Here is a 15,067-nt window from a genome sequence, read left to right on the forward strand (position 1 = left end):
GCAGTGATTTGGAGGCACGGTGGTGAGATCGATAAGTGTGTGGGTTGGATCTTTGGGTTACAATTTTGTTTTGATGGCTGGTTGTTTTTGCTAGATAGTTGTGGCTTTTTTTTTTTTTTTTTTTTTTTTTTTTTTTTTTTTTTTTTTTTTTTTTTTTTTTTTTTTCTATGGGTTAGATCAGCCACCGGTGAGTGCTTGGTTGAGATTTTGTTTTTGCAATGGCTGGTTTTTTTTTTTGTGGTGGTTGATTGTAATTTTGGTGGATGGTTGTGGTTATACTTTGGGTTTTTTCTTTTTCTTTTCTTCCTGCAAGTGGTTGTGGTTGCCACGGTGGTGCTGTGACTTGTGGTGGTGGTGGCTATGGTGGTTTATGGTTGCTACAATGGTGGTTATGGCAAGTGGAGTAGTGGTAGGGGTGGTGGAGGAGGTGATTGCTATAGTTTTTTGTGTAGTTGTTTTATTATTATTTTAATGAGTTGTTTATATTATTTAAATGAAATAGTAAAAAATATAGAAGTTTTGATGTTTGATGTATCTTAAAGTGGGGGTGGTATAATAGATAAAGTAGTTTTTTGAAATGTTAAATGCTAAAATTTTTAGAATCCTTGATGGGAATACTCTTGGGGATTTGCTTTGGTATTTTTTATAATTTAATTTGTTTTAATAAGGCTGCATTTGACAATATGTAAAATATTTTCTGAGTGTAAAATATTTTCAAGTGAAAATATTTTTGGGAAAGGAAGATATTTTCAATTGTTTAGCTGTATTATGAAAATTGTTTTGGAAAGTGTTTTTAGGTGTTTGGTTGCATTCTAAAAATGTTATTTTTCTACTAGTTTCTCACATTTTCTCAGCAATTTTGTCAGCTTCCAAACAAATTTTATGATGAAAAATTTCAATATATAAACTTAAAGAAACAAAACTAAAAACAAAACCATTCATTAAACTAAAAAATTCGGTCAAACTGAGAGAGGGAGGAAGAGAGAGTGATCGAAAAATGAGTGAAAGAGAGAGGTAGATCGAGAAAGAGAGAGATCAGTCATGGGTGGGTCATGGGCGACGAGTTCGAGATGATGTGATCAGTCAAGTGGCAGCAGGCTTTGGGCGATGATGAGATTGAGATAACGACAGTTCGATCTAGAGGGCGGCGGCGGCGAGCTTCAGGTCCCAGGTTCAAGCTCTCTCTCTCTCTCTCTCTCTCTCTCTCTCTCTTGGTTCGGATAAACACAGGAAATGGTTTGAAGGTAAATCTGAAGTGTAAACCATTTTACACTTCAAGCCCACTTATTTTATGGTCAAACTAGTTCATTTTTTGGTTGATTGAATTTTTAGCCCAAACCTAATACTCTTCCTCATGTAAAATATTTTCCTAATTTCTATTACACCCGAAACAAACACAGCCTAAGTGCGAATGAAGATTTGAACATTGATTTTTCTTATGAAGAAAATCAAGTAATATCACTGAACTATAAAGTTCTTTGCTTTGAGCTTGGCATTGATGAATAGATTTTGTGTATGTGTGTGAGTTTTGTTTTGAGGAAAATAATTAATTTTGAATTGCATTTACTAACAAACTTGTATTTATCTATTTTAAGGATAGGGTTAGAATGTTGGGTTTAAATTTTTTTAGGAGCTCAAGGTTATAGGGATTTTGTCTTAGGTAAAGTAACCACGAACTAAATAAAACTCTTGTGTTTATGCATATTAGAACTGTGGAATGAATTTTGATCTCTCTCTCTCTCTAGCCCATCAACATTTGATATCTTTTGCTTACGCATTTGAGAGAATATATGGCTTTTGGCATGTATGTATGCATGCAGTCATTAACGTTTTAAATGATGAGATTCATGTTTGTGTCAAAATTTTCCATTAACAATATCAAAGATATTTCTGCTAAACTGCTTAAACTATCAGCACTCGGAACATAAGCTTGTACTAATATGTTAATAAGTGAGCAATCAACAACTAAATAAGATGCTCTCATGGGTGACAATCTTCAAAGCTAAAAGCATTTTAAGTACCATTTTGTTTGTCACAAAAACAATATTGTGAACAACTACAAATTACTTGATTGTTAGACCCCTTGTATGGAATCAGTGATTTAGCATATAAGAAGTCTGTTGCACAAAGAATAACAATATTAGTCCTTTGTAATTTATTGAATGGCCTTAGCTTAGCTATGTGCTGCTTCTATTCTGCAGTGTTTGGAAATCATCATACACCTCACCGTCCTGTTTAATGTTTGTCCAGAAGCATTTATTGGACCTTAATATTATTTGAATTTCATTTGAAAGTGAAATATTTTTCCTTTCCCATTTGCTATTTAGATTTTACTTTTTTTTTTCCACTTCTTCTTAAGGGAAATTTAGTGGTTTCATAGGATGTGTGTGTAATGTCAAAAGCTTTTGGGCGTTCTAACGAGTTTGAGCTTGAACACTATTTTTAGGCTTGGTTCGTGCTTAAGACAAACTTGAACATCTTATTTTTATTATTGAGCTAAGCTCAAACATGCACTATTTGATAAAACTTGGCTTGTTTATAGCCTTATAATTACTCGAGGTAATTTGTAGAGTAATATGAGTTTACCACACGATGTAGTTAGTGTACGTTTTTAGATCCCTTAAAATACAAGTTGTTTAACCTAGTTATTTAGGCAAGTGATTACTTAGGTAAATTATTCAAATCTAGGTTAACACAAGTAAATCATATAATGTAAACAATGTGGAAAATAAAGAACACAATGATATGATAACCCAGGAAAACCAAACCGATAAAAAACCTGAGGAGGATTTAACCTAACTATCCTCAAGGTAAAATAGATCCACTATGAAAGAATTGAAGTTTTACAATAGCGACTTAGACCACTAACATCCTATTGCTTCCTCGAGTAGAAAACTTACTTCCACGACCATGTGACAGCTCTGAGTCCACGAATTATTTCTTTCCTGGATCTTTAGCAACCATAAGTACTCCCACCTGTGTTTTTCTTTAAGCTCTTGAAACAACATCTGAAGAGATCACCAAGTTCTCGACATCAATCTTGATCTTGACAACCTTAAGTATGTATGAAGGTAAACACCTCTAGATCTCACAAGAGATTCATACACACAGCATATTAACAACCTTTAAAACGTGGCTAGGGTTTTTCCTTTTATACTTGAAGCAAAACATAAAACCTTACACATCATATGGGCTTAGGCTGAGTTGGAAAATTTTGCAGAAAAACAATCTACACGAGTTTCGATCGATCAAGTCTAATTTTCGATCGATCGGGCCTTGCAGAAATTGAATGGTAATTTCCTATAGTTACTCGATTCTAATTTTACACATACACACACTTTGAGCAGCCTAAATCTAGACTAAATGTTTTGATCATGGTTTGCCAACATATAATATTGAAGTTCTAATATATTAGTTCCTAATTTCTTAGATACTAACAAACTACCCCTTTGGCAATCCGTGACAAAACACATATCAAAACAAAAATGCTCAAAGTTACAAAATAGTCCATTACAACAAAATGCCCCAAAACAATTCAACCTAACTACTATCTATTAGTTATCAGTATAGATAGCAGCACGACTGAATCAACCTGTATATTCTTGTAACACTCAACAAACACATAAACGCATGTGTGGAAAATACAAGTAAAAACAAAATAAATTGTTGATTTCACAAAACAGAAAAATAAAAGACATATATCATGAATAACCTCATAGATATAAATCAATAATCAACTATACCATATGTGAAATAAGAAACAATAAAAATGCTAAACACAAAGCACAAATGTCTCCCCCCAATATATACAACCAATAAAACAAATACATCACGGGTCAAAAAAAAATGAATACATCATGAATCTCCTAAATACAATCTAAATCTCCCTCTATCAACAAAAACACAAAAACTCCCCCTATCAACATGACACAAAAACTCCCCCTATGAACATGCATAAGTACTCCCCCTTTTTGTGACGAATTGCCAAAGGGCAATCAAGACTCATCATCAAAACGTGGAGGTGGGGAAGAATGTCAAACACTCGCCAAATCTGCACGTAAAGCCTAAAGCTTAGCAAGCACATCCACCAAAATATGTCTATACACTGCCTGAACGGTCATGATAGTCTCCAACATACTCCGAATGGAAGCATCACTGGATGAAGAAGGTGGAGGAGCAACAACGGTGATCGAAAAACTCCTCAGCAGATGGATTACTAGATGGAGGAGGCCGAGATGTATCACTTGTGGAAGACTCAACTCAAGGGCGTTTAGAGCTAGCTTTCATCTGAGCCGCTCTTTACCTAAGAAAGGTGGCACCTATGGGGGCGATGATATGAACAGACTCGGATGCAGGAAAATCCTCTAAACCCAAATCTAACAAAATCCTATTAATGAAAATTGGAAAGAAAAGACCATGCCCTTTCGAGCTACTCCTATAAACCTCAACTAAAGAGCTAATAAACAAAGAGGGAAAACAAATAGAAGCATCGGTGACAAGAGCATACAAAAAAGCATATCTCTTAATGGGAATAGTATGTAAATGAGAGATAGGCCAAATGAAATGACATGAAATCCGGAAAAATAGATAATTGAGCTCAGTAAGCTCATGAGAGGTGATACGAGGATCAGTACCCCACTGAATGGTAGTACCAGTGATGAGTGACATGATGTCATCAAGAAAAGGTGTCTTATCATAAGGATAAACAGGCTGTTGTACCAAAGGTACACCAAGAGCAGAGGTTACTACCTAAGGAGTAATGACATACTCTTCTCCCCTTATCCAATTCTTCACAAATTGAATGTTGGATAAAGTGGAGTGGACAGAGAGATTCGAGTAGAACTCTCTGATCAAAACAGCCGGAGGAGGATGATCTACATCTAAAAGAGGCTACCAACCCCTACGATCAAAACTCCTACGAATCTTAGGATCAACCTCATCTAAAATCACTTTCCGCTCAGCCCACACCTTCTTATAGACATTCAGTTTCTCAAAGGTTTCCTGATTTTTCGGGTTAAGTAACTTATCACTCTGGAAAACAGGGGTAGAGGAGGTGGAGGTTTTCTTATGGGCTCTAGACTTCCTAACCATGATACTAAGGGTTGGAAAGAATGGAAAAAAGAAACAAAGAAAAAAAATACAAGGGCAGATTGCATTTGAGAGAACTAACAATGATGCATGCTCAAATGCATTAAAAACAGTTTAATTTTACTTTATGAACTAACAATCGACTTGAACATAGAGTTTAGAACAAAAACCCAAAATTTTGAAAAACCTAATTTCAAAAAGTAACCCAAATTGAGTAATTAACCATCATACTAGTTAGGAAACATCATATAATGAATTAATCAATCAATTACACAAGTCAATTTTACCAATTACAGCCTAATTGAACAAAATCCCCAATTTCATGTAGTTTCAAGCACTAGAATTTCAAATTGTTCTCAAATCACCAAAGTAACCAAATTAATTCATGGGAAACATGTTAACAACATCTCAGAACAAAAACCCAGTATCAAATTTGAAAGAAACCAACTCAAAAATAAAAAATCCCAAAAATCTATAGGTTCGAAAATTTCATCTAAAATGCATGAAAAATTTGAATAAAATGAAAAAAGAAGGGGTTAAAAGGTCTTATTGGCACTTGAAGACAAAAAGCTTGAGAAAATTTAGGAAGAAAATGACAAAAAAAGGCTTAGTGTGGATCGGTCAGCGTAGAACAGGGAAAGAGCTTTTGAAAAGGATTTGAAAAGTGTGAGAACATGTGAAAGAAAGTTCCTTTTTCAAAAAACTTACTGACCGATTTTTGATCGATCGAAAAACAGATTCGATTGGTCAAAAATCATATTGGATCGATCCAACATCAATTGAGAATTGATCGAGCCAGGCAGATTCAAACCTAATTTTATCGCATTTTCGATTGGTCGAGCAACAAGTTCGATCTTTCGAAAATTTGGAAAAAACAAATTTTTGAAAAACAGAGCATTTTAATGCGGAAACTCCCCAAAGTACATTGTTTTATAAATAAAATGTATGAGTATGAAATGAAAAGTTTTTCAAAAATACTTGAATTCAACCTAGATCTTCCAACAACAAAATTTTAAATCAATTTGTCCACAAAAACTCAAACATTAAAACATATTTTACATCAAAATCAAGGAACTTTTGATCTTAGATGGTCACAACAGGATCACACATAATATCATGTACGAAGTTTAGCAAAGAATAACTTGTATAGTGTGTGCAACTAGTAAAAGTATGAGATACATGTAAGGTGATAAGTAGATAGTAAACAATCACAATTTCTACAAAATTCATCACATAAGTTTGAAAGTGACTATCACCTAAAGAGTTACATCATATAGCTCTCACATTTCCTAGAATACAAGTTTGCAATCATGTAAATTTCTTGATTTGCCTCATAATGTACACATCAATTTTATTTCAATTTGAATTTATTATATTCCAATAATGTACACACCAATTTTATTATTTAAACCGAGGTTACACCTTATGTTCTTTTTGTGCATGTGCTACACTTTTTCAAGTATAAAATCTTACGATATGTACTAAGGTGTTCATGATTGGCTAGTAAACAGTGGTGAGATAGTTATTTATACCTTTCTCTTAGGGTTTTTTAGTTCTTACAATCAAAAGCATGTGACTTCAAGATCAAGATCATGTGATCAAAAACTATAAACAACTCCCACACAATATGCACTACAAAGCTAAAACTAGTAAAGTGCAGTAAAATAAGGTCATCCAAGCTAAACATGGTACATAAACATGTTATGTAAAAATAATATGGCCAGCCTTGATTATAAATCCAAGAAAAATAATGCAAAACACATTTTTCCTTCATTTTCCTCCTTTTTTTTTTTTTTTTTTTTTTAATTTAAAAAAAAAAATACCCTACCATGAAATGCATGAATGTTATGCAGTGCAAATCCTAAAAATAAAGAAAACAAAACAACAAAGAAGAATGGTCACAAAATGTAGAGAGATGAAGCATAAGGACCATGTTAGAAAGACTCAGTTAAATTGAGCCTTTTGCATGCCAAAACGTTTTAGATGCAACTCTTGCATTGGAGTTATTATTCATATTAGAATGATGAGCAACTTCAGGATTGGTATAAAGGTTCAATGCCTTTACCAACTCACCAATAAGTATCATAGGATCTTGTGCTTAAGGCACAAGTACTTTTGGCTTATTTGCTCACTTAGCAGCTTGCAACTTGAAACAGTTTGGATGAATGTGTTCAGTCTTTACACAAAAATGACAAACCCATAAAAGTCTATCATGCAATTTATCCTTAGAAAGGGTAGGATTCTTAGGCTTAAACTCTTTAAGATCAACCCTAGTCTTTCTAGGAGGTGTAATTTCTACTGGTTTGACAATCTTACTCACGGGGGGTTTAGAAGAAGAAACAAAGTTTGTGGAATGAGTTTTAGGCACAGAGATGCTATATTCAAAACCTAAACCAGTTTTTTCTAAGAGAGACTTCTGAATACTCAACATGTGTTCAAGTTTAGAACTAGCAGACCCATTTGTTTGTTCTCTAGCAATAGATAATTCAAGTTCCAAATTCTTAATTTTATCAAGTAACAACATGTTTTTAGTCTTCACCTTATCAATCAATTCATTAGTATCAAACAATTTCAATAGCAAATTTTTCTTATCAAGTTCAAGAGAAGCAATTTTCTTTAAACCTAAGTCAACATTCATAGCATCTTTTGCAGCAATCTTGCAAAGCTTATTATAGGTTTCTTGCAAAGCTTATTATAGGTTTCTTGCAAAGCTTATTATAGGTTTCTTGCAAATCAGCATTCTTAGAGAGTTCTTCATCAAAAGGGTTCTCATCAACTATAGCAGTAGTTGTGAAAGTAATGAAGTTTCCATCCTCATCACTACCAGATTCATGATCAAAAACTTCATCATTACTAAGGTTTACAGCCATAGCTTTACCCTTTGATCTCAAGAATGTAGGACATTCTGATTTCACATGACCATACCCTTGACAACCAAAACATTGTTGACCCATGGAATTATTAGAGGTTTGATCTACATTTTTATAGGTTTATCAGTATTGTTCACTTTAGTGGGTTCATTCCTCCTAAAATTCCTAGGTTCAGCATTGTTTTTATCTCTTACCCTTCTATTATTGTTCCTAAGAAAATTTCTAAAATTCTTGGCAAGATATGCAATCTCTGTAGCAGAGAGTTCATCATCAAATCCATTCCCACCAACATCATCAACTAACTTAAGAGCCATTGATTTGGATTTGTTTGTCTTAGGTAGGTCTAACTCATTGGATTGGAGAGATCCTGCAAGTTCATCAACAGGGATGTAGTCCACACCCTTACTTTCAGTAATGGTAGTCACTTTGGGTCTAAAGTCTTCAGTCAAGGATATAAGTATCTTCCTAACAATTCTAGGTTGATTATAAATTTCACCCAAATTATAAGCAGAATTAACAATATCATTAAGTTTAGCATAAAATTTATCAAAACTTTCATCATTAGACATTCTAATACTTTCAAATCTAGTTGTTAATTGTTGCAGTTTATTGATTTTAACTGCCTTTGTGCCTTCATGCATAGATTGGAGAATATTCCATGCAATATGAGCAACCTCAACATTAGAAATCCTCTAGAATTCCTCCATAAAAACAACATTAAAAATAACATTCATGACTTTGCTATTAAAAGTGGCTGCTTCTTTTTGAGAAGTTTGCCACTCGCTTATAGGAGTAGTCAGCTTCTCCTATCTGTATTCAACGGAATTCTAGACTCTTTCATCAATAGCTTTTAGGAATGCTTTCATCCTTACTTTCTAGTAGGCATAATTGTTCCCATCAAAGTGAGGTGAGATCACAAGAGAGTGACCGTGTTCTATGACAGCAGGGGTCAAGGATCAACTCTTAGATCAAAGGATCTAAATACTAGAGCTAATATGCTCTGATACCACTTGTATGTTTTTAGACCTCTTAAAACACAAGTTGTTTAACCTAGTTATTTAGTCAAGTGATTACTTAGGTAAATTATTCAAATCTAGGTTAATACAAGTAAATTATATCATATAAACAATGTGAAAAATAAAGAATACAATGATATGATAACTCAGGAAAACTAAACCGGTAAAAAACCTGGGTGGATTTAACCTAACTATTCTCAAGGTAAAACAGATCCACTATGAAAGAATTGAAGTTTTACAATAGTGACTTAGACCACTAACATCTTATTGTTACCTCGAGTAGAAAACTTACTACCACAATCATGTGACAACTCTGAGTCCACGAACTATTTCTTTCTTTGATCCTCAACAACCACAAGTACTCCCACTTGTGTTTTTCTTTAAGCTCTTGAAATAGTAACTGAAGAGATCACCAAGCTCTCGACATCAATATTGATCTTGATAACCCTAAGTATATATGAAGGTAAACATCTTTAGATCTCACAAGAGATTCATACATACAATATATCAACAACCTTTAAAACGTGGCTAGGGTTTTTCTTTTTATATTTGAAGCAAAACATAAAACTCTACATGTCATATGGGCTTGAGCTGAGTTGGAAAATTCTGCAGAAAAACAATCAGCATGAGTTTCGATCGATCGAGTCTAATTTTTGATCAATCGAGCCTTGCAGAAATTGAATAGTAATTTTTTGCAGTTACTCGATTCCAACTTTACACATACACACACTTTGAGCAACCTAAATCTAGACTAAATGTTTTGATCATGGTTTGCCAATAGATACATATTGAAGTTCTAGTACATTAGTTCCTAATTTCTTAGAACCTAATAGTTAGTTAGCAAGAGTTGGAAAGAATAGAGGAGAATAACATCTCAAGCCTTTAAGGCCTGAGTTTGGCAAAGAAATCGAGCCTCAAAAACTCGAGTTCTGATCGTTGACATGAAGATGTTTTTGCCACATGGAACTCGAGTCTTTAAGACTTGAGTTCCATAGAAGAAGAAGAGCGAAGATGCTGATGAAGATGAAGAACTAGAAATGAAGGAAGAAGCAGCAGCTTCGAAGATCTCTTTAGAGAACGCATATCCAAAGAATCAGAACAGGGGAAGAAGAAGAAGAAGTACTAGATTTGAAACCCTCTCTGGAGAACGTAGATCCGAAGAAGAAGAATCACGGGTTGGAGGAGAGAAGAACATGGGAAGAAGAAGATGCAGCACAAGCGTTGGGAAAGTAAATGGTGGAACTTGAGTCTTAAAAACTTGAGTTCCACGTGGATTTTTTTTCCACATTAGCTGCCACCACTTGCAACTCGAGTCTTAAAAACTTGTGTTCTATCTTGGAAATCGAGTTTTACACACTCGAGATGCTAATTTGTTGAATGATTTCGTAAACTAGACAACTAACTAAAATATTATAAAAATGAAGCTAAATGCAAAAAAAAAAATTCATAATTACTCCAATATTGACTTCGACTAAGCACATTCTTCAATCAATCCTCCCTGCTTGGTGATTCAAACCTCATCTCCCTGCCAATCTTTGTCTACCAAATCAGAAGGCACTTTATTTTTCTTTCGCATATTTATAGGTTATTTAGTTGCTTTATTGTGTTTTAGGTTGTTGGCAACTTTTAATTAGGTTGCTCGGTTCGAAACTGATAGGGTTGCTTTTAATGCTCTTCAATTTTCAATTTGCAATTTGCAATTTGCAATCTTACAAACTCATAGGGACTGGTATGAAAAATGTAGCTACATTTATTATTTTTTTTCCTGCGTACATTCTTTGGCATAGAGGTTTTTCTTCAAATTTTGATTTGGACAGTACAGTTGCTTAGCCATGTTGGTGGAGCATGTAAGGATGATCATCTTTATGTGTTTCCCTATTTGTTTTAATTTCGTGATGATAGTGTAATTTTTATTACCTATATCTGCTAAACATTTCCTTAGTTGCCATGCACTGCATATTGTGAACTTTTACTCATGTGAAAGATGCACTATATTCCTCAAAATGCAAGGTGGCGGTGGTACAAGAATGGAGAGCGATGGTGGTCGCTATACGAAAGCAGTAGCACTCTTGGCTTTTTGAATCTCACAGGGAAATTAGCTTGGTTGCATATACGTTAACCAATAGGAGGAGAAATGTCCCCCCAAATTATTTTCCACTTAGAAAAATAATTGAATTCTCATTTGATTGAATTCCTTGTATTACTTTTGCTTCCTTGAAATTCATAATATTGGACTTGGAATAAATAAGTAATATAGTTGGTTAACTTATTTATTTCAAGGGACTCACAATTGATGACTAATGACATTTTGTTGGCATGTCCAATAATGATTTAATTGCAGATTTCTACCTCAAGGGTGATTGCTACAGTCGACAGCAGACTCAAATTTCAAAATTAGTCCAAAATGGACCGAATAGGTTGAACTAGACTAAATGAACCAAAGTAGATCAAAGTGAACCGAAACAAATGGATTGATGTACATTGGATGGATTGAAGTAGACTGAATTGAACCAAAATGAACCGAAGTGGATTGAATTGGACCGAAGAGAACCAAATGGACAAAATGATCCTAATCCTCACCATATTGATACAAGTACAGCCACAGTCAAATGAATATCCAAAATACAATCTCACTCACACACAAAATTGGGAGATTACATGCCATTTGGTGGTACCAACCCAAGGACAGTTTAAAGATCTAGGCGGAGTTCTTCGGAATATCCCACACACCAGAATATTCTTTTCTTTGCATGAATCCATGTTCTATACGTTGATTCCAACCTTCACAACCACTAGATTAAAAAAACACACACAAAATTAAAAACAAACAAGCTCAAACTCTCTTATGGGAAAAAAAAAAAAAAAAAAAAAGAAGCTCAAACTTAGCACTTTCTAAATAAGAATCTGTAGTAAATAACCCTAAAAATGTGGCCAAAAAAAAAAAAAAAAAAATCTTAATCATGAGCTTCTCAATTAAATTTGGGGCCTAAAAAATGTCATAATTAAACTATATAACATGATTTTTCTGCAGGAAACTGGCATAAAACATACGAATCACAATTCAATCTTTCTAACTAAATGAATTCAAAACTCAAAGATATAATAAATTTTACAGAAGTATTCCGTTCACAACAGGAATAGAAGCAGGACTTGGAGTTAGAGGGACGGTTTTATTGTTAGCTATATGTAGTGGCTTTGGCTTTTGGCTCTATTACTTAGCTAGCAAAAGTGTTTTTTTTTTTTTTAAAATTATTTTTTTGTGTGTGTAGAGAGTGTCTTTTGTTGGTAAGGACAAAATAATTTTGTTTAAAGTTTTTTAAAGGGCTAAGTTGTTTGTTTTTGGTAAAATTGGTTAATTAGTCTTAATTTTATTTATTTATTTACCTTTGCTATTGCCTATTGGTAATTTTTGTTGTTGGGTTAATATTTTGGGCTTGTATATATATATTTTTTAAGATTTTAGATCTATAAAATTTTTTATGGACTTTAAAAGAAGGAAAATAGTAGATCTACAATTTTTTTATAAATTTTTCTTGTAATTAGCGGTTATTAGTAAGTAAAAAAGTGATGTAAGTGGTGGACTCAGATGCAAACCAATAAGAAATTTGCTACTTTAATAATATGTAAAAATGTTATATAAAAGTTTGTAACTGTAGCATTTCTCTTATAATGATCAATAAGAGGGACAAACTGTAATTTTATTGAACGAAGTTGTTAAAATTAGTACCTAAATATTATTTCTTTAAAAAAATTGGGATGGGAGAGGGGAATCCATAAATGGCTCCGTACATGGTCCACAAAATTTTCATAACAAATCAAAGATATCAAATTATTATTAATTTTGATTTAAATCCACCACTAATATTAATTTTTTGCCAATCAATAATTGAAAATGTTCTGTATTGTAGCATTTCTATCATTTATTACCCCCCCCCCCCCCACCCCAACCCCCCAAAAAAAAGTTAGAGAGAGAGAGAGAGAGAGAGAGTATAAACAGTTACGTCGTAAATGATCATGTGGTTACATTCGTCAGCGACAGCCATTATTCACGCTTCATTATTCTAAGCAAATTGGAATAAAAAACAAAGGCCACATGTAACCATGCAAAACATGTCCAGATTCAAAACAAGTGAAAAAAGGCTCTTTATTTCTTCTGGAAACGTTCATCACTAAGAAATACTACACAATATATAATGAAAATATATCCATCTATTTGCGCAAGTTTGCATCCCAAGTCAATGGGAATATAAAAGAAGTCTCCGTCCATATCTTTCTAATTTCAATCCAATCTTTTGGTTGTTCAGCTCAAAGCACCATTTGCCAGCTCCCACCGGCACCAACAGCTAGCGTAAACAGAGTCTAATGTCCTGCAAATGCCATTTCCTTCTCAGCAAGCTTTGCTTCTTCCCTGAACTTCTTGTAAATGTCACTCTTATAAAACTTCCTAGTCCTAAGGACTAGAATAATGGAAACCAGAGCACCAGAAAGTGTTACGGCAGCAATTATAATGAAAGACAATCTGAAACACTGAACCCCAGTACAATTCAAAGCTTGCCCAGCCTTCCTTGTGAGTCCCAAAGCAGCTAGTTGCTTTCTAGCTTCCCTATCATATAAATTCCCAGTGACTGTCACGTTGAGTACGTATAACCCAATTGGGCTAGCCACTGTCCCAAAATTGTACAAAGTTGCGTAGTACTTTAGGCCAAAAATTTCAGAAATTGATGTGAACACTACTGACCATTGTGCACCAAAACAAAACCCAATAATCACTGAAGCCACATAGAGACCCCCAGGGGGATGATATGCAACTAGAAGGTGACCAACACATGCAACAAGGAGGATTATAGTGAGCATGAGAGGGCGAGGGAACTTGTATTTCTTCAAAAGGATTTCAGATACCAAACCTCCCATTACTCTTCCAAAATAATTCCATATACTTACTAGCGACACAAAAGTGCTTATACTTCTCTGTGAGTAGCCGAGAGAAAGTCCCATTTGTCCCAAGTTGTCTAGGGCTGTTAATGTGCCACCAACACCAGCAATCACTGTGTAGAAAAGTATCAACATGTCAATGCTGAAGAGTGCTTGGAGTATACTATAGTCCTCACCGCGCTGTGGGGGAGTGAATAAGTTACTCCAACATGAAACTTGCTTTTCTGTGCTTGGTTCACGGAGCAAGTTTACTGAGACAGGAGAGGCTTGTGGCAGAGATGGACTAGCCTCGGTCTTTGTATTGTCTGTGATAACCTGCAGCTGTGAACCATCACTTAGTGCTAATTTCTTGCTCCTCCAAAGCTTAATCTCTTCAACGATAGCGATCCCAAGTGGGAGAAAGAGCAAGAAAAGCACTGCAGCTGCACTACCACCATACTCGCTTTGTGTGAAAGAAACTTTTTGCTCAATTATAATCATAATCATCAGAAACCCCGCGAGTCCAAATGTAATATAAAGGAAATTATAGAACACTTGGAGCTCGTTTGATTGCCTAGCGACCTTCATTAACCGAATAAAAGGTGCAAAAGCAAGATTTATCAGAGCCGGAAGCCAACCCACTAACAAAATCAAAGACTTGGGGTCGTTATAATAGAAAGCATGGTATAGTTGTGCGAGAATAGCACCACTAAGGCCAACATATCCCTTTAGAAGCCCGAGTACAATGCCTCGGCTTTCGGGGAAGTTCTTGATGCAAGTAACCATTGCTCCAGTGTTTGCAAAAGCAGTTGAATTAGCACCGAGGCAGATGTACAAGCACATCATCCACACATGGGGCTTAGCCATTTTTTGTGTCACGGCTAGCCATATCATCAAGTACCCAAAAACGTTCATGACTGCACCAACTGATAAAACAAACCATGGGGGTGTGACCTCGGCAAGGAGGCCTGAGAGGACACCAACGTTGGTGCCAACGTCTTTGAAGAAGCTGATCAAATTGAGGGTACTTTGGTCGTAGCCAAGCACTGACTTGAGCACGTTGGAGTATAGTCCAAAGGCATAGGGTGTGCCCGCAGTGGACATGATTATGAAAGATGCGAATACCATGATCCATGGCCCTTTGAGGACATGGAGAAACAAGCCCTTGTTAGTAGCTTCCAT

The 15,067-nt window shown here is 34.9% G+C and overlaps 1 protein-coding gene across 1 annotated transcript; it reads right to left on the reverse strand.

Annotated features, from left to right (window-relative positions):
* Positions 1-7,757: 7,757 nt before the first annotated feature.
* On the reverse strand, positions 7,758-15,067 carry LOC115957059. Its single transcript, XM_031075298.1, has 2 exons — positions 13,361-15,067; positions 7,758-8,075 (listed from the first exon to the last, which is right to left on the reverse strand). Exons 1-2 carry the CDS (start codon positions 15,065-15,067, stop codon positions 7,758-7,760), a joined length of 2,025 nt encoding a protein of 674 aa, XP_030931158.1.

This window comes from Quercus lobata, chromosome 8 (genome assembly GCF_001633185.2).
Source record: "Quercus lobata isolate SW786 chromosome 8, ValleyOak3.0 Primary Assembly, whole genome shotgun sequence".
In the NCBI taxonomy this organism is placed as follows: Eukaryota; Viridiplantae; Streptophyta; class Magnoliopsida; order Fagales; family Fagaceae; genus Quercus; species Quercus lobata.

What these genes read in the sequence shown, in the direction of transcription:
- LOC115957059 (XM_031075298.1), bottom strand. Translation starts at nt 15,067, where the DNA reads ATGGAAGCTACTAACAAGGGCTTGTTTCTCCATGTCCTCAAAGGGCCA. An exon ending in AAGAAGCAAAGCTTGCTGAG is followed by an intron (nt 8,076 to 13,360) that starts AAGGAAATGGCA and finishes TACTGATAAACC; the next exon opens with TATAAAAATGTAGATCAAAC.